The following is a 20,823-nucleotide window of genomic DNA, read 5'->3' on the forward strand; positions in this document are numbered from 1 at the left end:
GCTGCTCAGCCGTGGCGCGAGTGCTGGATCGCGCGCCGTGGAAACAAAGATGGTTTAACGGCTGGACGACAACCGAGTATCAGAAGCTGTCGCTGATCTTATCCTATGGGGCCGGGAATATGCGATGCTTGTGTTCTGCGTCAGCTCTCGATAACTTTACATTAGCCCGATCGCATCGCACCCACTTACTTCGCGAAAAAGTGTTCGCTGCAACAACTCCCGTGCGCCTCGAGTTATAATACCCAGCCGAGAGTTCAACGCGGTTATTCATGAATGGAATCGAGACGCGACGGCGAAGAATTCAAAGAAAGGGACGGTCCGAGAATGAACGGTTCCGTTAACAATAAAACGACCGCGCTAGAACGTCTCAGTCCGGCCTCGGTAGCGACGAGGCGACAATGCCAGAATCGCCGAACAAATTGTACGTCTTTGTCAAGTGTGTACTTTCGCGGCGCGTAACATAAATTAAGCCTGATGGCCGCGCCTCGACGAGAGCGCGGATAGAAGGAACACAAAGGGTGTGATTCACGCGATCCGCTCGGTTCCGCCCGGAGTCAGCCGCGCGCCGCGCCGGATGCGCGGGCATCGCGGATAGCCGATACATCAACGTAAGTGCGCGCGGTACAAACTGAAACCACGGGAATTACAAACTGCTTATTGTTTTTCACCGTCCGCTAGGCGTAACGGCGCGGCAAAGAAGGGTGATGCCGCAGCGGAGACGATAATAATAGCCGGTGTACTCGGCTCTCCCGTTGCCTTGCGAGTTCTCCTCTCCCGCGGCCGCTACGCGCTCCGCCGTTTTCTCGCTTCGCCTTTATGAAATATCCGCGCCATTCTTTCCGGACTGACTCACCGCGGGACGAACGGGGCGGGGAGGATCGCCGGGGAGAAGGAAAGAAAGTCGGGAAGAGAAAGAACGGGACAGTGACCGGCGGATGGAAGAGTGGCCGCGGGGAGCGCGGAGGGAAGAGAGAGAGAGCCAGGTTCATTCATGAACGCAGCCGCGCGGAGAACAGTGATCCGCAGTGTACGGCCACGCCGCTTTAATTGCGCGTGCACACGCGCACGCGTGTCGGTAACGGATACACCGTTTTTATCGTGGCAACGAACCGATCCTCTCTGTCTAGCCGGCGAGCTCGCCGTCTCTATTCGCCGCGGCGGGCGCGAGCCTCGTGGCATTATCGCGAACGCTCGAGCGCCGCGGCCAGATAGGTACAAGGTTACAAGAGGCCCGGGGGACGGATCGAGATAGCTGCCGCGGATTCCTCCCGCATTCCCGGCCACATTCGCACGGCCGCATGCTCCCTATCATAATTTCGTATCAGCCCCGCGCGCCGGGACAAACTCATTGTCTAGACTAGCTCGCGAACAATTAACCGCGCGCGAGAAACAGCTCTACGGCCGAACGGCGGCGATCATCCGCGCGGCGGACGGGTGAGAACGGATGCGGAACAAAGGATCGCTTCTTCTCCGGGAAGATTCGTTGCGACGCGATGCTGCGAGGCCTGCGCCCTGCCTCTCTTCCTCCGCGTTCCGCTCGCTCGCTCGCTCTTTCTCGAGATTAAACGAGCTATTGAATCGGGGGATCGCGCCGAGTTGAAACAATGATAGATGATCCCTTTGTCGCGCTGAACGCTGATTTAAACGGAGCGGAATGGTGCTTGCGTTTTCCGCGAGCGTGCTTCCTCAGTTTGTTTCCGATTGAATGGGGTTAATGGATGCTTCGCGAGCTGCGGATAATGCGTGCGGAAGGTAACTGTGAGGCGTTCCTTTTGTTCCTTGGACTCGTTGATAGAGTGCTTAGACGTTTTCAGTGCTACACGTGGAGGATTAGGACTGTGTAGCGGTACTTGCGATACTTAACGAAACGTTTATTAACAAGACACGGGCATTGAAAAGAGAAAAATGTGCGTGCATGATGCTCGATGACGATTCATACTTAAGACTCCTTCGCTTCACACTCTCGTAAACTATTCTCCAAACTGTCTTAGACTACCCTGCCACTGAACTTTCACGCATTTTTATCATTGATCCCTAATTCTCTTTTCACAAGCATCCTACCTCACTTGCACCGTATCCCTTGCTTCCATAGCTAAAACTCTCGCAGTCACGTATACGCTTCGCAAATCGCTTCATTCTCACGGTCCAGTCGCTCGGCTCCATTCTTCCTCCACACCTCTTCAGCCACTGGAAATCATCCTGTCTGCAGTCATACTTTCCCTAAACGTACCTCGTCCGTCGCATGATACCGACCATACGCACAATTGCTCATTCATACTTTCAGAAACTAAATCTCACAACGTACTTCGTCGCGATCGATCGACAGACCGTTTCCAGAGAGGTTTCCCGTCATTAGATGAACATTAACAAAAATTATACGTTATCGCCTGTAAAGACTGCTACCGCTTGAAACTAATGGCCAGCAAGTGATCGACATCACGTGCACAGTTGCTAAATCCTTAGGTTACCTGTTCCCCGAGTTGACCAAAGTACCTAAATTAAAACACGATCGTTGCACCAACGTTCCCTCGTGCCAAGCATCCTTCGAGCATGTCCGCGCATAATGTCCACGGGAGACGATGTCAGGCCGCTCCGTTTTACTCCAATTAATCTGCCCCGCTCCAGATTCCTTCGAGTCAGGGCGGTCGGAACACCTGGCCAGCAGGTACGGGTTGCGAAACGCTTGTCAATCACGAGGGCCCGTTGCGTCCAATTAAATTCCGTCCAACCTGCAACGCGAATCACCGGGGTCGATCGGCGATCGATCATCGACCCCTCCAACCGGCGATCGAGTCGGGCCCGGCGTCTCTTCCGCGAGCGCTCTGTTACCCCTTTCCCCAGGGCCGGCGACAATGCGGGCGGTCGCGGTCCACCGGTCCCCGTTATTCGCTCGCTCGTAATTCACGCCCACGCTCGCGGCGGAACCGAGAATATGCGAGGCGGGCCCCGGTGCGTGTGCCGTGCGTGTTCGACGTGAAAAGCGGCGGGTCGCGCGGCGCACACACCTATTATGGACGCGCTTCGATTTCGATCGCACCTCGGCTCGGACACCTGTCGCGCGCGCGTTCCTCCGCTCGCGCGCTAGCACGCGTTCGGGCTTCTATTTATACCGGGCACGCTCTAACGGTGACCGATGCACGCGCGGGCGAGATCGTGAAAGGGTAATTTCATTCGGCATCGGTTTTCCCGACGCGCGCTGTTACGTTGCTCCCGTGAGCGGCGATGCGTCGGTCCTTTCGTCCGAAACACGTTATTCCACTACCGACGACGCTTCGGGAGGATACTTCGGTCCGTGTTTATTCGCCGATTCGCCTTCGGAAGGGAGTTATCGGTACGGTTTTGAGAAAGCCAGTCTCGAGGACAAGTGCGCCGAGTAATTTCGGAACGGCGCCCTGAAAGAAAGATTACGGGTTCGCACGGTGAAACGACTCATCCTTGTGAAAAAGTCTTTTAAGCGTCACGGCGCGGAGGGTGGAGACAACTACGATGAAACGATGGAGGTCCAAAGAAAAGCGTCCGACAAAGGTTACTATTTATAATCAGCGGGATGCACATCACCGGATGGACCGGGCGGGGGTGACGCTCGACGAGGAACAGGCAGAAGAAGAAGAAGAAGAAGAAGAAGAAGAAGAAGAAGAAGCAGAAGAAGAGGGAGAGCAAGAAGACCAAGAAGTAGAGAGCCAAGGTGAAAAAGGAAGAAGCCGAAGACGATCCAGAGAGAAGCGGGCAGTCACGCGCGGGGTCTGCGATGTATTAATAATGGGAGCAACAAAGCGGGAAGGAAGAAGAATAAGGGACAGTAGGAGCAAAAGAATAAAAGGAGAGGAGCTATGGGAGGGAGGCCGAACACCGTTGCCGCGCGTCCCTTCCTCCTCCCTTTCGCTCTCTCGGTTCCTGTTCTAAATTCGTCGCAGGCCTCGTTGCAACCGTTTGGCTTAAGGCTAACGGTCCGTCCGGTCTCTTTCTTTTTCGCCCCTTCCTCTGCCTCCGCCAACCGCTCTCCCCGTTCCCCTCGGTTCTCCAAAGCCGTTGGTCCCTGTCCTTCTGTCGTCGCGATCGCGCGAGAACCGGCGACTCTCATTCATGAGAAGAGACGTCGGAGGCTAGAGCCAGCGAGAATCCGGCCGTAGGGACGCGGCGCAGCGGTCCGATGGAACAAGACGAAGATGCTATCCGTGCCGCGGCGGGGCGCGAGACGGAGAACGCGCGAGGACGAGCGAAAGAGAGCGCCGGAAGCGCTCGCGAGCCAATGTTCATTCACAAGCGGCCGCGACCGTCTTCTTGGTCCTCTTCTTCCTCTTCTTCTTCTTCCTCTTCTTTCTCCTCCTCGTCCTCCTCCTCGGCCAGCCTTCGTCTTCTGCTTTCGCGACGGTCCTCTCCTCGCCAACGGCCGCGGGAGGGTCGCCTTCATCGTCGTTGTCGTGCTCGTCGTCGACGTCCGCGGGCGAAACGTCCCGACGCCAACGCCGCCGACGCCGTCCTCGGCGTCTTCGTGTTCGTCTTGGTCGTCGTCGGTCTCTCGTCTTGCTCGTCGTGCATAAATCTCCCCCACTCTCTCTCTCTCTCTCTATCTCTCTCTCTTTCTCTCTCTTTCTGTTTCTCTCTCGGCCAGTAGGACTCCCTCTCTCCTCTACACCCACTATAGAACCGCCCGGCCAGAGACACGGGGCAGAGAGGATGCACGAGCAATACGCGGGACGCGTACAACACTCATTGTTCTTGTCTGCTGCTCCCGCACCCGGACCGGGACCGGAATAGAATGGTATCCCGGTGTGTGCCGGAGCGGGTTAATACGAAGCCGCGGAACGCATAACGATGGCCCGTCTCTCGCGTCTCCCTGGCAAACGAATCGTCCTACGAGGCGGACGTTTTAAATCCGCGTGGCCGACACGCGCAGTCTAAACACAAAACGACCGGCCGGCTTTTATTCTGCCACCGGGGAAATTTAGACCGCGTTTCCGCTTCTCCGCCATTCACCGTTGCTTCTGTCGCGGCGGTTCGGACGATCGCGAATGTACTGGGTCGAGAGTAGTCGGTGATTCTTGTATTGGAAAATCGTTCGATCGGTGATCTAATGTTCGGCCGATTAGCGGCTGTACCTATTTCCACTTCGAACATCGTTCGCCGCGACCCGACACGCCGCGGGACGGTGTTTCTCAGCGATGAACACGCCGATGAAGAAATTTCGTGTCAGCCTGATCGTTTATCAGCGTCGATCGAGTTCGACAAGCACCGCGATCCCTCGCTCGAAGGACGAACATCCTGCGACAGGACGACGATACGTATCTAAGCGTATATAATTAGCCGCGCGCTTTCCGCGCTTCTCATTCAGAAATGTCGTCGGAATGCTCCTCGATTCCTGGATACACGATCGCCGGTTTGTCCGACGCGTGTACCGATAATGTCGAACGCGAGACAAAGCCGCACACTTTGTCGCGATTATCCCATTCATGCCCAAGGACAGCGGCGCGCCGCGACTTTTACTTCGCGCGGCGAGCCGCGTGGAAATACTCTGTCCGACAGTCATCGGGCGAAACTCTGGTTTCAGCGGTTTCGCAAGCAGACGGGTTGCGCAACCGCACGACTTCGGGGAAACCGCGGAAAACGCGGATTCGATATCGTAAAACGGTTGTCGGGGCAATTAAAAGCGGCGCACCGGCGAGCCGGAGGTAACGCCGCGGCGAGGACCGCCGGCGCAGAAATAGCCGGAGCCGGTATTCGGTAAGTGGAACAGGAAACGCTCGATTCTTCCAGCGGGTTCGCGCCGCGGAAAACAATTCGCCGCGGAATTCGTACGGCTCGGTTGAGAATTATCGCATGCAGCCTTATATTCAACGGCGAGCGGTGCGCGTCGCGCGCGAGCGTTATCGAACGGTCGGTGAGCAATCTCAACACACGCGGCCATTAAACGCTCGCGATTTCACACTTGCATATTCAGGGGCGCGTGAAACAACGCTTACACGGCGCCTTCAAATATTACAAATTTTAATCAGGTACGCTAATTAAACCGTGAATTTGCGCGCCTCCCGGGCACGCTAGACCGCGGTTCCGTCTGAAGTAGAAAAATACCGTATGTAATCAGACGCACCGGACCACGCGCGCCGCGCCGCCTCTCTTTCGACTCGCGCCGCCTCGTTTTTTCGACTCGTGAATATTCACAATCAACCCCGACGCGGCGGTGCAGCTCCGTTCCGTTGCATCTTCCCCGACCTCGCTCCCGCAATAAATGATTACCTTCGAATTATGAAACACGCGCGATTAACGAGTCACGAACAACGAACGAAAATAACCTCCACCGCGCGCCGTCCTGTTCGCTTTAATTTATTTAACGGGCCCGTCTCGGGGATGCGAAAAATCGACTAAAACGTAGGACAAATTGCCCGATCGTCTTCTTCGTGGTTGTAAAATATTTCCGTTAACCGGCATCCCCGCCGGCGAGGCTGGATCGTTAATTACCAGTTTAACTTCCGGTCGGCCCGATCGTCGAGGAGGTGGACGTGCATTTTCGGGTGCACGGCCGCGTGCCCGCGGTCGGCCAAGGAAGGGAAAAGGAAAAAAGAAGTGCGCATCGCCGCGTTTTGTGGCCGACGATAAAAAGGAGCATCCGCGAAGTGGACGAGGCTCGGTGTGGTCTGTTTAGCGCGCCGGTGGGGATGGTAAGGGGCGCAAGTCAAGGGTGCATTGGTGCGGAGGACGAGCAGCAGCCAAGAGAAGAGAGGGGAATGGGTTTTGCGGAGGACATGAAAGGGATGCGCGCCGACGCCATTCTCGTCCATTCCTCTCGCCGCGGTAGGAACAGCGAGGGTGGCAGGGGGCGAGCGGCGTACATATAAACGTATATACCGTATGTACCTGTGCGTGCGCGATGGAGACGAGGCAGGATATTCTATCTGACGGCTGCGGCGAAGGCAAATGCAACGGAGGATCGAACACGACGTTGAAACCGACGATGAGCCGCTCGGAACCGTTCGAGCCGCCCCGGCACGCCATCCTTCGATTTCTCTTTATCTGAAATGTAACGTTCCTATCGTGTTCACCTGGCGTTACGCTATTCTCGCGAGATTAGAAAGACGTGAATGCCCGATTAGATCTAAACCCGGTAAGTCTAGGTTCTAGTTCTAAATCTTGATTAGACACCAACTTTCAACTGGTACGAGTAGCGCTGGTCGAATGAAGTTTAAAAGATTACAATGACTGGGTATATTTGAAAAAACTCTATCCGCGCTCTGCGTAACGTGAGTTTTAAGTTCCGCTAAATTTATTTTCCTACCGTTTAGAGAGAACATTAGGCTACCTGCTGGCTTTGTATCGATCAATATCCAAGCGGTACGATGTATTGTTCATTGAAATGGAGTGTCCAATAATTCGACGATGCGCGATGAGAGATACTTTACGGAATGAAAAATCCATACGATCTTCGCGATAGCATCGTAAAGTATCGGCAGGTTGCAACGATTCATCGATGTTATCGCTCACCTGCAGAAATTCTCTACCTGGCCGAGCCGCAGGAGGCAGCGAGCGTCGGGCGGAGGTGGAAGAAGCGATCCAGGGATGTGGGCGGACAGCTCGGCGACAACAATAAGCATTGTGATTTGCGCGGGTGTGCCCGGGCTCTGATTGGTCGGCTTCCACCACCTCCACCGGCTCCGTTGTAGGGCCGTCACCGGCGGCCGGGGGTTGTGCCGCGACCACCGCCTCCAGCCGAGACAATAGACAATGCGCAGCACGCCGCTACCATCGCACCGCACCTGCTGACGCCCGACGGGATTCGAGCGCGTCGAATCGGACGGCGGAGTTGATCGCGGCGCATGACGGAATATCGAATGGATTCCGATTAATTTTCCAACGAGCCGGTGCATAAAGCTCCGATCAAATATTTGCACGGGTGGCAGGTACCTGATGTATTAAAATTGATGGCCGTCGGTAGCAGAGCGATTGAAGAAGAAATTGTTCTGATATTACTCGAGTGGCCTGCAATAAACCAATCTCCTTCTATTGGGCCGCGCTTTGCGAATACAAAGCGTGTTCGACAATGCGTGTATTTACCACCCCTAACAAACGGTACGAGTATTTGATTGTATTTAACTGTGATATGGAATTGGCCGATCGATAAGGTTAATTGAAACGTTAACCACTCTAATTTTTCATGCAATGAAGCTTGCAGAGAATACTGTGTTATTAATAATTTCTGACTAAGCCTAATGAGATATCAGAACGGTTAATGGGTTATTGATCCTTACACCCGAGAGTTTGCAGAGAGTAATAGATCAGGAATAGATCTGGGTGCCATCGACCGCACACCCGTTTTCTCCAATCTTTTCTACAATCAACAAACGGAAATAATCATCGAACTTCTTCAAGATTCCCCAACGATCCCCGAAGCAATCGACGCAAGGCTTAGATTCTAAACGGAAGGACATTACCGTGTGCGAGGCAGGTCGCTACAGGATCCACCGGAACTGACACGTCCGTGCCAGAAGGTTCGCGGTAGGTGTTCGGGCGTAGAGATCAGGCTCCGGTAAACGGCACGCGTTACGTCGGCGACGTTCACCGTTCTCGCGTGCCACGTGACGCTGGTCGCCCGCTTGCTCTCCCGACTTGCCCCTTCAGCGATGCTCGGCCGAGAAGGTGGGGAAGGCGAAAGAGAGACAGCGCTGAACACGGTAGCGCATGCTGCCCATCCACGGCGCTACTACTACGCCCAGCTCGGGGACCGTTCCTCGGCTCGTGTCCTCGGCGCAGGGGGAGGGGGACGTATCGGTCTAGAGAAGGACGACGAGAGGACGGTCGGCCGGGCGGCGGCGGTGGGGAGGGTACGGCAAAAGGGATGTGTCAGTGGGTGCGCGCACAGGTGAACCGAGAGGATCCTCGGGAGAACGCGACGACAACGGGTAACGGGCGAAGACGGTGTCGACGAGGAGCGAGCGGAGAAGCCAAGGAAGAACGAAGGTGCGCGTAGACGAGGACGAGGACGAGGTCGCGAACGAGGACGACGCTAGAACGGTCGTCGTCGGCGGTGGTGGAGGTGGTGGTAACGGTGGCGGTAGCGGCAACAGCGGCGGCGGCGGCGACGGTGGTGGTGGCGGCGGTGGTGGTGGCGTACAGCGCTTGCCTTGGCGTGGGTGTCGGAGGAAGAGGGCGGTGCGTAAGCGGAAAAGGGGCGTGGCAGCCGGTAGAACCCGCCGCGGTCGCGCGGTAGAGTAAGCGTCGTCGTCGGACGAAGACGGACGGCGAATGATCAATGGAGTAACAAAGAGGGGGAAGGGAGGCTAAAGCGAGAGGAAGCCGCCCGTTGGCGAGAGAAAGAGAGAGGGAGTCGACGGCGCGCGTCTCGGGCTAGAATACTAGCCGCGCCGCGGTGGGGGAAGAGACAGCGGGTCCGGTAACGAGTGGAACAGAGACGGGGCGAGGCGGGTGTAACAAAAGCAAAAGGGAGAGAGAACGAGAGCGCGGGAGACCGAGAGAAAAGACGAGACCGAGAACAGTAGCGGGGAGTGTGACTGGCGCAGCGCGGGCGCCGAAGCGGCGCGGAGCGGCGCGCCGCTCCGTGCCGGCCGCTAGGCAGCGCCTCCGAATCTCATCCCGTTCGGTCCTCGGGGGCTTCAGTCAGTCAGCCGACGCTCCGAGACGCGGTGATTATTCCCATTGTATGCCCGCTGCTCGAGGGGGGGTTTTCTTCCACCACTGACTCTCGTTTTCCTCTCTCGCTCTTGCTCAGCCCGATTCTTTCTGGTCGCGCGGAACGCCGCTGCTCGCTCGCTCGCTCGCTCGCTCGCCCTCGCCCGCCTCTCTGCCACAGCCTCTGCCTCTGCCTTCTGCCTCCGCCGCCGGCCTGCACCGATTCACCGTTCCGTTGGTTCGTGTCGTCGGGGTTCCAGAGCGGCGACCGTGCCCGTTCGCTCGTTCGCGCGCTCACGAAAGGACCGCGATAGTGTCGCGAGAGAGAGGCGTCCGGTAAAAGCTCGCACGATCGTCCGCGCGATCGCGTATCGAGAGAAACCGGCCGGAAAAAGGATCTCTGGGGTGAGCGCGCGCGCCCTCGCTCGCGCCACCGCGAGCTACATCGATCACTGCCCGCGAAACGGCCCGTTTTGTGAGTGAGATAGATCGGCGATACCCGCGAGCAAGGTTTCACGGCGAGCATAGAACGTGTACCATGGCAGAGCCGTGAGGACCCGGCGCCGCGACCAGTTTCCGGTTCACACGGAGTTCCACGGGGTACCGGGCGATCGGTTTTCCGCGTGCCCGCCGAGTGACCATCCGGTCGCCATACGTCTGCTGCGCGAGTGGGAAAAGCATCATCGGGACCGCGCGACACGCCGATCTGACGCTCGACACTGCTGCCTCGGATTGTTGGTTCTTCCTCGTTCAAGTGCCGGTTTTTGTGCGGGGGTGTAATATTGTATTGCGTGACAAGTGCCCGGCAAGCCGACAGAGGGGTAGTCCAGGCTACCAGCGCGCGAGCAGGATGATATGAGCACGCTTGGCAGGTGAGTGAGTCGCACGAGCACGTGACCGCGCTGGTAAGCGCACACCGCCGGAGGAGCGACGGTGTGCACACCGGTACCGCGGCCGCTTCCCCTTGTTCGGTAAACGGAGAAGACAACGTTACCCGCGAGCTGATTACTCTATCGACGCATCTCTCGTGCTACCGATCTCGTCGATCGATCCGTTGATCGCGTTTCTTCGATTCTTCCCCTGGCCGTAGCGCCTTGTTCCTTTTTGCATCCTGTAACCTTCGCTCGTTTGGGAGACGTAATCCGTGCAACGTGCGAGAACCGCGGACGATAACGTCAGTGACGCACACGAACGGCCGTGCGTGGAATCGTGTGCGTGGCCGCCAGACAGCCGTGTTACACGCAGGGCCATGTGTTCCTCGGGAGGACGTAAAAGAGAAGGAGATCGGGTGAGAGTGACAGATCCAGGGAGAGAATCGCCGCGTGCGAGGGAGAGAAACGCGGCGAAGGAGGGCGCCGGAGAAAGAGAGAAGGGAGCACGCAATGCATCTGACCCAGTGACCCTCCCTGCTCTCTGTCTCTGTCCCCTTTCCCTTCGGCCTCTTCCCACCGCTGCGAGTTTCCCATTTACTACGGTCCTTCCTGCCTGACACGGCCTGTGTCCTACGTCGACCCTATCCAAATCCCGGATGGTTTCTTCTTTCTTTCTTTCTTTCTTTCTTTCGGCGTTCCTTCGTTGCTTTCTTTCTCTCTCCGCCACCAGACGACCACTTGACGCCCGTCGACTCTGCGCCGCGACCGGCGATCATCGTCCTGAAACGCGAAGCTAACGATTCCCGAAAATGTCGTTTGCAACCCGATCGTGTCTAGGGTTTTGGGTGCAGCTTCTGGTGAGGGCTTCTTGCCGGTTTAAACGAGGAATCGCATGATTGGGTATGCAGGATTGTTGCTTGGGGTGTTTGATCGAGGAGGTGGCAGGTGTGTAGCTTAATTTAATCTGGCGTGACAGGGATCGAGCAAGTTAAACCGTTAACCCTGGGGTATTAGGATCATCGGGTCACGTATAATGCAATTGACTTTCGAAGATAATCTTTTTCCTGTGTGCATTTCCTTTGCTCTTTCGACGTAATTCGAAACGGGGAGCTGCTATCTTCCAGTTCCTCGCGGTGAAAACTTCTAGAGTATCTTCAGATCATCGGGTTAAATTCGATTTTCCATCGAATGCGAGAATATGTTCTTCGGTTTAAGGAAGATTCAAGGAACATCGAGTTGTAAATGGAATACGGCGTTAACGGTTACTAGAACTAGTTTTTATTGTCATTCCTTAAGCGCGAGATTAATTAAACGATCGACGGATCGCCGAAGATTTACGAGCTGCAGTATATCACTGCACGCGAAGAAACCGATCACCGATTTAAAATTCTCGCAGGCCGCGACACCGTGGATTTGGAGTAATACGTTGCTTTAAAAGCCACGATATAAGTCTGTTTTCGTTGGACATCAAAGAGCCGGCTCTCTGTTTTGCATAAACAGCTAAACCGTGAAGGGTTGCCGAAGGGTTCGCTGTAAAGAGTCGCCAGCGGAATAACTCTTTCGCCGTGGCCGTAATTAACATCAGCATAATGGTATTTTTATGGTGTCGCAGTTTAGGGGAACGTCTTAACAGGGGCACGATAGAGATATTTTATATATTATCGAAACACGAATTTCTATAAATATTCCATAATCAACGCGATGATTTAACATATTCTTGCGATCATTGGCTAACAAGATGTCTGACAGTATTATAATAAGACGTTTAACTCAACGCGTTGTCTGTCACGAGAATCTTCACGGTTTCACGTAACGCCTATCCTGCCGCGGCAAAGATAAATAAAACAAATGAATTATTCGCCATCCAATTCTTACACTATTATTTCGTTCGACATCGATCACTTCGCGAATCGCTATTGTCCTCAACCGATTCACCGACCTTGTCAACCCGTTAACTCGACAGATCGAACGAGAACACTCGAAACTGTTCTTCTTCCTCGGAAGTTTCGACGAAAGTTTCCCCATTGTCGCAGAGGAACCGTCTTCCTCGCGCCGTTTCATTCAGCACGTTCATATTTCCGGTCCACCGGATTTCATTCATCCGTCGTTGCGCGGTCCGCAGACGATCGTAACGGATTCCATCGCGGAGCGTAATCTCCGTGGCGCGTATCGCCGCCAGAAGATGTAACCGGCGCTATTTAAACGGTCTCCTGCGCACCGAAATAAAGCCGGGCGTACCGGAATGATTAACACCGCATTGTTCGATCAAACGGCGATGCGGCGAGGCGCGAGGAAGACAAACGGCACGGGGAATTCCAAGAATCGAGTTTCCTTTCATCCATCGCATCGGCCGGAGCAGGAAACCGCGGCCGCTGGGCAACAAATATCAGAATAGAAATTTGCCGAAGTGTGTCGTCCGCGAGCGCGAACGTGTGAGCGTGCTGCGGGCTGCGGAGCAAGAAAGTTGCAGCGTACACACATCGGACAACAACGGACCCGAAAATAGAGGCTTGCGGAACGAACCGCCTCTCGCCGTGTCTGCGCGCGCTACCAGAATTATTACTCGTCCCATTAACTCTTTGTCTTCGGCTAGCCGTGTAACAATTGCCCGACCCAGCGACCGCGCCGCGGCCCCCCTCGTTCCGCCGACCAGCCGCGAACTTGGCTATTAAAAGGTTATCGAGGCTCCGCGGGATTCAGGGAGCAAATTAAGCGCGACCGCGCCGCGACCGAACATGTGTACCAATTAACTAGGAAACTGACAGGTCAGGAACGAACAGCGATGTTTCTTATCTTTCACGCGCGCGCGGATTATCCTTGATAAAGTCGATAAGCCGGGAACACCGCTGCGATCGAATTAACATTTATTATTAATTCGCACACTTGATATGCAAGGTTTACATTAATACAGATATCGAGGAACGAGGAAACGAATCGAGTATCGGAATTATCTGTTAAGAACACGAAGGCTCGTTAAGAAGCGAAGCATCGATGTGTTTCACTTCCGAATTCCGTTCTACTCTATTGTGCACGGCGTTACACAATGCGACAGCGAACCGAGAGATGTGAAATTGATTGGTTACGGCGAATCAATGAACGTCGAGGCAGCGCGAGCCGCTTAATTCTATCGATCACGTTCAAACGTCTTATTAATCAATTACAAACGTTTCCGGGCTAAGCACTCTCTCCGAGAATAACCCGGATTCTAGGACCACGTTCCTGAGTACAGCGGTTCGCGCCAAAAATACCGGATAATCTCGAGGAGCGCAATAATTAAAAGCGGACGCACGGTTTCGCGATGCATTGACACGAAACGTTCCGTGCCCGCGGACGGTCGCGCGCGCGTGCATTGTACGCGTTGCGTAATACCGATCCACGTGAATCGATAAGCCCGGGAACACAATCGAACTTGCTTGGATATTCGTTCCGCCAATACGGAGAAATCAATTTTTATGCAACTCGCGCGTCACGGGAACTCTTCGCGGAAGATTTGAAAGTCTCATCTTGTGTTGGACTGATTACTTAATTATCTGCGCTAATAATCTATCATTTTCTTAGAATGCTTTCAAACTACGATGATTCTCTGTGAACGATCCTAGAAATTATGGAGTTTCTCAGAAAATTTTCTTCACCCTAAGGGTGCCATCATGGAGAACATTCGATCCTACAGTTTCAAAGATCATGTTGTTAAACAATTTCTTTAGATTCTTTTCATGTACAGTGTGACGTTTTCGAAGTTTTCCGCAAGAAGTTCGAACAGGTTCGAGCAAACGTTCCCTTCGAACCGAGTATGTTCCCGTCTCGCTCAATCGAGCACGACAGAAGCATTTCGTGTTCCATTTTTCCCCCGTGCGCGGACATAGAATACGAATTGTCTTTCGACTGTGTCGCCAGTCCGTTCGGAAAAGGAAAAAAAAAATCGCGCGCCGTTACGCAACGCGTTCTCTGTATCGTTCCGAGATGCAACAAAAAAAGAATTGAATACATTGCTGCAAGAGTGTGTTATCGAAACGTTTGAATGTTTCCATCCATATTCATCATTCAATTCTGCCTGAACATTTTTCTAATCTCCGCGCGGCAGTAAATCGTCCCGATACATGGATTATTAGTCGCCGGAGCGTGCTTGGAATTATACCCGCTGATCAATAACGGGGAACGAAATGCCTGTTCGCTCCGTGATATACGATTAATAATATAATATCTTATTCATGCGGCGATCTAATCGCGTCGCGTCGCAACGCTGTCGCGCTGTGCATCGACGGTCCCGAATGTATTTCGATCTGTACGGAATAGTTCCGATCGGAATTGGATTAAGTCGTAGAAAATAAAATACATCGCGTTTTACGGCATCGCGGGAATTACCGCTCGAGTGTTCCCGGCCGTGCACCGTCTCAAACGACACGGTACCAACGTTTATAAATATTCCGAGCATTAAGAAGCTACAATCTGCTGAACGCTGGCGAAGAATAGAATCAAGTCGTTTGTTTCATAAATCCGTTGTTCCGGGTGTTCGGCAGAGTGGACGGTGTTCGGGTGGCGCGCCTCGAGCGACACGGGCTCGGAACACCAGTAGCATCTCGCCGGAGATCCGCGGACAGCTCTATAATTACAGCTGACATCTCGGTGCGCGCGAATCCGGGGAACGTGCGCATAAACTAGACAATGTAGACCCGCTGTCTGTATTTAATCGCGTCGGTGACCGCGACGGATCGATGCGGGACACGCGAAACGTCAAAACACGGTTAAGAGAAAGAGAGAACGAGAAAGAGCGGAAAAGGGTGGGGGGGAGGGGGGGGGGATAGTTGGCTAGCGTTCGCCATGAATGGCGAAAATAAAAATCGCGATAACATGGCCCGCGGCGCGTCCTATCGACGAAAAGAACGCGCACGGGAGCCGGTGTTGCGCAACCGCGAACAATATGTGTAAACATTGACGATAAAGTATCGCGTCTATGGTCGGCTGTTCGGCCGCTGATAAAAATCATTCTTTCGGGCGAAAACAGAACCGTGGCCCATTTACCCGGTCGGGCGCAGATAACCGTCGGAATTGTGCGCGATTAATCAGCCCCCGCCTCGGATCTCTCTCTGTGTAACGAGCTGATAACGGGGTAGCTTCGAATTATTTTCGGTCGTATCGAACGATCCGTCTACGAACGCCGAAGACTACTCACCAGTCGCGTTCGATCCCGAGACGCATCCTTTGAGCTGCCGTATACTCGACTTTGACGGAGCACCGACGAACGTCGGTTTGGAAAAGTTTAACGAAGAGTCCAGTTCGTTGGTGGTTGAAACAGTTCGAGTGTTAGATTCGTAGAGGAACGTGGAGTATCGAGTCGAAGGAGAATTTTCAAACAGTTGGAACAGACAATAGTAATTGTGTAATTAAATAGCGATCGTACGTTCGTCCGATATGATTTATTTCTCGAGCATATTTCTTAGAATAGCGAAGTTAATTTTCCACTGGTTTTAATCTGGATTGTGTGATTATGTAAATTCACTTTTTGCCTCTCGATTGAATAGAAATCACGATCCGCTCGTGAAACATTATCGCGCCAGTGATTCGAACGACGGAATTAAGGAACTCTCGCGAGGAGAGGTTCTCGGACACCGACGGGTATCCAGCGCGCAGCGATCGCCGGTTAGAAAAACGATTGTAGTACAGTAAACTCGAAACGATCCTCGTCGAATCGTAACTCTCGGCGCGGCGATTTAATGCCTCGTCCCGATGAATTGCTAACGAACGTTGCCTCCGAGGGAACTCGTCGCGACCGGCGTCCACGATTTTTGCGCGTTCCCCGGCCTTTTTGCCCGGCTCGCGACGCCGCGCAAAATAATGGACGATTGTCAGCGCGGCTGAAAACTCGCGCCTCGCGCGAACGCGGGCTGCGGTTCGCTGCCGGGGAAGCCGGAGACGCGACACTCGACCTTTTTCACCGTTTCCTTTGATCCTGATTATATTATACCTTTTCCAGTTGTCTCTGATACCACCCCGATCGGTCGGAGAGAGGTCTCGTTACGCGACTAATTAGCTTCGCGGATGGATTGGCGCTCCAATTACGATGCTGCCGCGGGATCGATGGAAATGATGATACTCCCCCCACCCCCTCCCCAAAGAGAGGAAAAAACGCGGCGAGAAGTCGGGAGGAAACATTTCTACCCGCGATCACGAGCCTCGGTATCGGTTTCCGCCGATGCGATATGTCGACGTGGTAAATATTAAACGTTTGTAAAAGCGGTGGCCGTCGTGTCGACACCTTCAGTTCGAACTTCCTCTCCAAGAGACTCTGAACGTTTCGTCGGTTCGAGTACCGGGACCGATCGGAATCTGTTTCAATATTTATTAATCGGAAGACGCTACGTTTCGCGTTCTAATTGCTCGCATTCGACTGTGATTCCCCATAAATTCCTGTAGCTTCGATTCGCTAAATATTCATGGATATTAGACATTCTATTATCACGCGGACGTAAGTTCGTTGTAAAAAGCGTCCCGCGGAACGGGTGATCGCAGCCGAGACGTGCAACAGTTTTTAACGTAAGAATAGTCATTGTTTGCGCGTAATTAATAATCATCGGGCAGCTCGGGGCTACGCGGTCGCTGCAACGATGCAGTCCAAAGATTCGCGGCAGCCTCGTCCGTCCGAGAGAGCCGGGACGCGCCGTTTCCTTGTCCAAGTAGAACGCCGTCTGCGCGGTACAATCATGCAACAATAGAATAGTGCCTCTGACAAGTTGCTCCCCGGCGCAGACAATCGTGCATGGGAACGGAATCGAGCGGCGCGTGTTGTCATCGGGAGATCGCACGTCCTTTTCTCGGAATGTAATGAGGTAAGAGGCCGATTACTATAATCGCCGTGCTCGTTATGCCGTTACAGCCGAACGACCGGCGGGATATCCTATTGTAACGGAGAAACGGAACATCGATAGGAATCGCGGGCGTGTCGCGTCGCTTGACATCGGGATTCGACACGCCAATGACGCGCGGAAAGAGACAACGGGACGATGGAACGTTAATAAAGAATTTCTCCTCGATAATCATTCTCTCGGCATAGAGCCGTAATAGCGCGAATGTGCATTATCATTCGCCACTTAGTAATTACTGTGGACGCTGCGCTATTAAACCGGTGTCGTTTTATTGCAGCCTTGAAGCGTCGTTAGCGCCGCTGTCAAACGCGCGTTTTTTGGGCCTATTGTCTTTGCCGATCGCATACGAGAGTTGATTTTTCTGCTGAGATTGCAAGCACCGACGATTGTTGTCCGTGGGTGGCGCGGCCGATTCGATTCACACGCGTCTGCGCGTCCAATATAATAAGATTAGCTTCTGTATAATATTGTTTACATAAAATGCTACCGGCGAGGTCTCGCATCTTAATGATAAAGAAGCAATTAGACGCAGATTGAAGCCACCAGTTTCTGCTTGAATTTTATTAAACAATGTCAGTTGCGTAAAGATCGAGCACCGCGATCGAGCGCCACGATGCCTACTGAATTATCGTATTATATAAGGAGAGAAGACCGCGAGGATCGGAAGGCCGAGGGTGTCGATGAAAGGATAATTAGCCCGCGCGTTCCTGGTGGCCGCCGGTGTGCGGAGGTGGTCCGATTAAAAAGCCGCGAGGCGTTTCGGAGTTACGACACCGGGGTCCGGTCGTGATGTGGAACAACGGGTTAGGTTTAAAAATAAACGAAATAATGTACTGCAGTCGTGAAAACAGATGTCGCGTTTCAGACTGCGAGAATAGTGACTACCAAATGCGAGCGAGGAAAGCGACGCGTAAATATCATTTATTGCCGGTTCGTTTACCAAAGCCGTTTAAGACGCAGCTTTTTCACTGTCGCACCGTCCGCGACCGATGACGGAGGGCCGGGCGGGACGGAGGGAACAAAACGTTCGTGATTCAAAGTGACCTTTGCAACGCCAAAATGGTAACCGAAGAAAAAGGGGCATAATTCATTCCAGCTTTCGGCCGCTCGAAATATCAGAGCGCCTCTTTTATTCCGTCCTCTCCTCGTTCTAACGCGAACGATCAACGAACGACACGGACGACGACGAGCCCCCTGATCTGAGTTACACGAAACCGACTTAATAACTTGGCGAAGTTAATAATGAAACGAAAGGGTAAATCTCCGATCAACGACACGTCGGATCTCCGTTATTCTAACTTGTTACGGCTCGACTCGGTGCGCCGTCCCGAACACTAAAAGCGTATTATCTTTAACGCCGCGGTTGAACACCCTGAACTTAACCGGCGGCCCAAAGACAGTCCTCGGATTCCGTGGCAGTACTTAAATACAGAAACAGCGTACTTAAAATTCCCAGGCATAAATCGCTGTCAAACATCGGCTCCAATTTCCCCTGTACGCGACGTCTCTATCGCGTTTCGTTCTAATGGAGCAGCTAGGCCTCCAACCACTCGACTGCAATTAATCTCATCGACCCCGGGGGTGGTCCGTCCGCCGAAACAAAACCAAATGTCGGTGAAGGCAGAAGACATCGTTTCGACGTTGCCCGCCTTAAAGGAATCTAACGTCGCCGTCTCGAAATCCTGCGACGTCTGTCTCCGCTCCAGACACTTGGCATGGGGGACTAGAAACACTCGACGTGCAGGATCGAACGGCGATGAAAAAATGGCGGATCGGTTCGAGTGGACGGTCTTCGGCGGCTTCGTGTCCCAGGGAGTACGTGGGAAAGCTTCGCTCGAATAACAAACAGCGAGTAAGAAGAATCCGCCCATAAAAATCGTTCGGATCGGGGATCATTTGGTTGCGTTAGTTTATCGCGCGATCAGTAGTCTCACTTAACGTCTTCACTTTATTTAAATCCTCCCGAAAACGCGCCGGAGGGTGTATAAATATTTGCCCGAACAGTATTTCACAGATGTGGCCGTAAAGACGGTGTATTTGCAGGAACAACAGCCCCTGTATCTTTTGTTACGTTCCGAAACCTTTTATCTAGGCGATAAATTAGCGGTTTCCCGGCACCGCAGGTTTCAACTGTATCGTTGAACGTCCCCCGGTGATTCATGTTGTTACAAGAGTCGTGTCCCCGGCGATTCCCGCGTCAGAGAAGCCTGCCAGGCGACTTCAATTCCGACAACAATGCGAATCATTGAGGGGCTTTGTTCTCGATTCAGGATGATCCAGATACGGTTTCGTTGATTCGCTCGTTTGGCCAGCCGGCTCGTTCGTCTCGGCGAGATAACGCGCGAGATCGTTCTTGCTGCGCTCACGTGGGTGTTTCGGCAGCCCGCGATGGATTTCGCTCTTCTCTTCCTCTCCGTTCCTCTCTCTCTCTCTCTCTCTCTTTCTCCCTTTCTCTCGGACCGTCTCGCGGGTGCCGCTCGTCGCTGCGAGCGTGTGCGAGCGTGACGGCTCCGAAAGACGGGGGCGGTTGCGCGGAGAGAACACTAACGCGTTCCAGATGCTGCCCGCTTTGTTCCCATCGATGCTCTCTCGCAATGCCTGAAATTTTCTCCCGTTCGCCCAGTCAACACTCACCGCCATGCTCTTTCTCTCCGCTCCGTTCCTGCGCTCGTTCCGCGTTAAGTATTTCCGTTCGATTGTTTTTGTATATTTACCCTGGTACAACCACGCGCTCGCCGCTTGCGCTTTGTTTGGATACTCGCGGGAACGTCTAGCTCTTCCTCGCCGCGTTTCCACGCGAGAAACGGGAACCCCGTTAGTCATTTCTTCCCGTATTCTGTTATACGCTCGTCCCTTCTATTCCCCCATTCCAACATCAAATCCCTACATCGATACAAATACCGTTATTACGATCATCCCATTGTCTTACAACAATACTCCGAACCCCGCATTCGCCTCTCGTCTTTCCCACAAGATACTCGTCCAAGAATGTTTCCAAAGAAGTCTCAAAAATAAATCTCCGAAGCTAAACATTTCCATCGAATCGGACGATTTACGGGAGTACCTCATTCCGCGCTCCACAATTAACAGACGCAACACGCGCGAGCCGCGGACTGATTTATCCCCGAACGGTTAAGCGGTGCCGGACGTGCATTGTCGATTACGCTTCCAAATACGAGACGAGTCTCCGTAGGGGATGAAATTTTCGGTGGGCCGCGTTTCCGTGAACGCCGGAGCATCGCGTACGATTCTCAGCGGCGTCGTGTGACGCGTGCACGTGTACCATTTCTCTCTTTCGCTCCTCGGAGGCTGCGCCCGGCCTTTCTCCGCCGGAGAAGAGAAAGAGACGCGGAAAAGAGAGCGTGCGAAGGACGAAGCCAGCACCGGACCGAGGACCGACCGGCCTAAGATTCGAGCAACTTGACACTGAACACATGGCCCCACTTCTCGAGCCCACACTCGCCTCCAGAAGA

The 20,823-nt window shown here is 53.6% G+C and overlaps 1 protein-coding gene across 8 annotated transcripts in view; it reads left to right on the forward strand.

Annotated features, from left to right (window-relative positions):
- The window catches only part of Sox102F (transcription factor Sox102F), a 175,196-nt gene that overhangs the window by 100,776 nt on the left and 53,597 nt on the right, over positions 1–20,823 (forward strand). The window contains exon 1 of one of the 8 annotated variants that reach the window (XM_076371294.1): positions 9,425–10,490. The exons of 6 other annotated variants lie outside the window; for them this stretch is intronic. In XM_076371294.1, the coding sequence (XP_076227409.1) occupies positions 10,474–10,490 (17 nt within the window). In that variant the 5' untranslated portion in view covers positions 9,425–10,473. Of the gene's footprint in view, positions 1–9,424; positions 10,491–16,767; positions 17,315–20,823 lie in introns of those variants that run through there. One more of the 8 variants, XM_076371296.1, reaches the window with a different exon arrangement.

Source organism: Nomia melanderi, chromosome 10 (genome assembly GCF_051020985.1).
Source record: "Nomia melanderi isolate GNS246 chromosome 10, iyNomMela1, whole genome shotgun sequence".
NCBI classification, from domain to species: Eukaryota; Metazoa; Arthropoda; class Insecta; order Hymenoptera; family Halictidae; genus Nomia; species Nomia melanderi.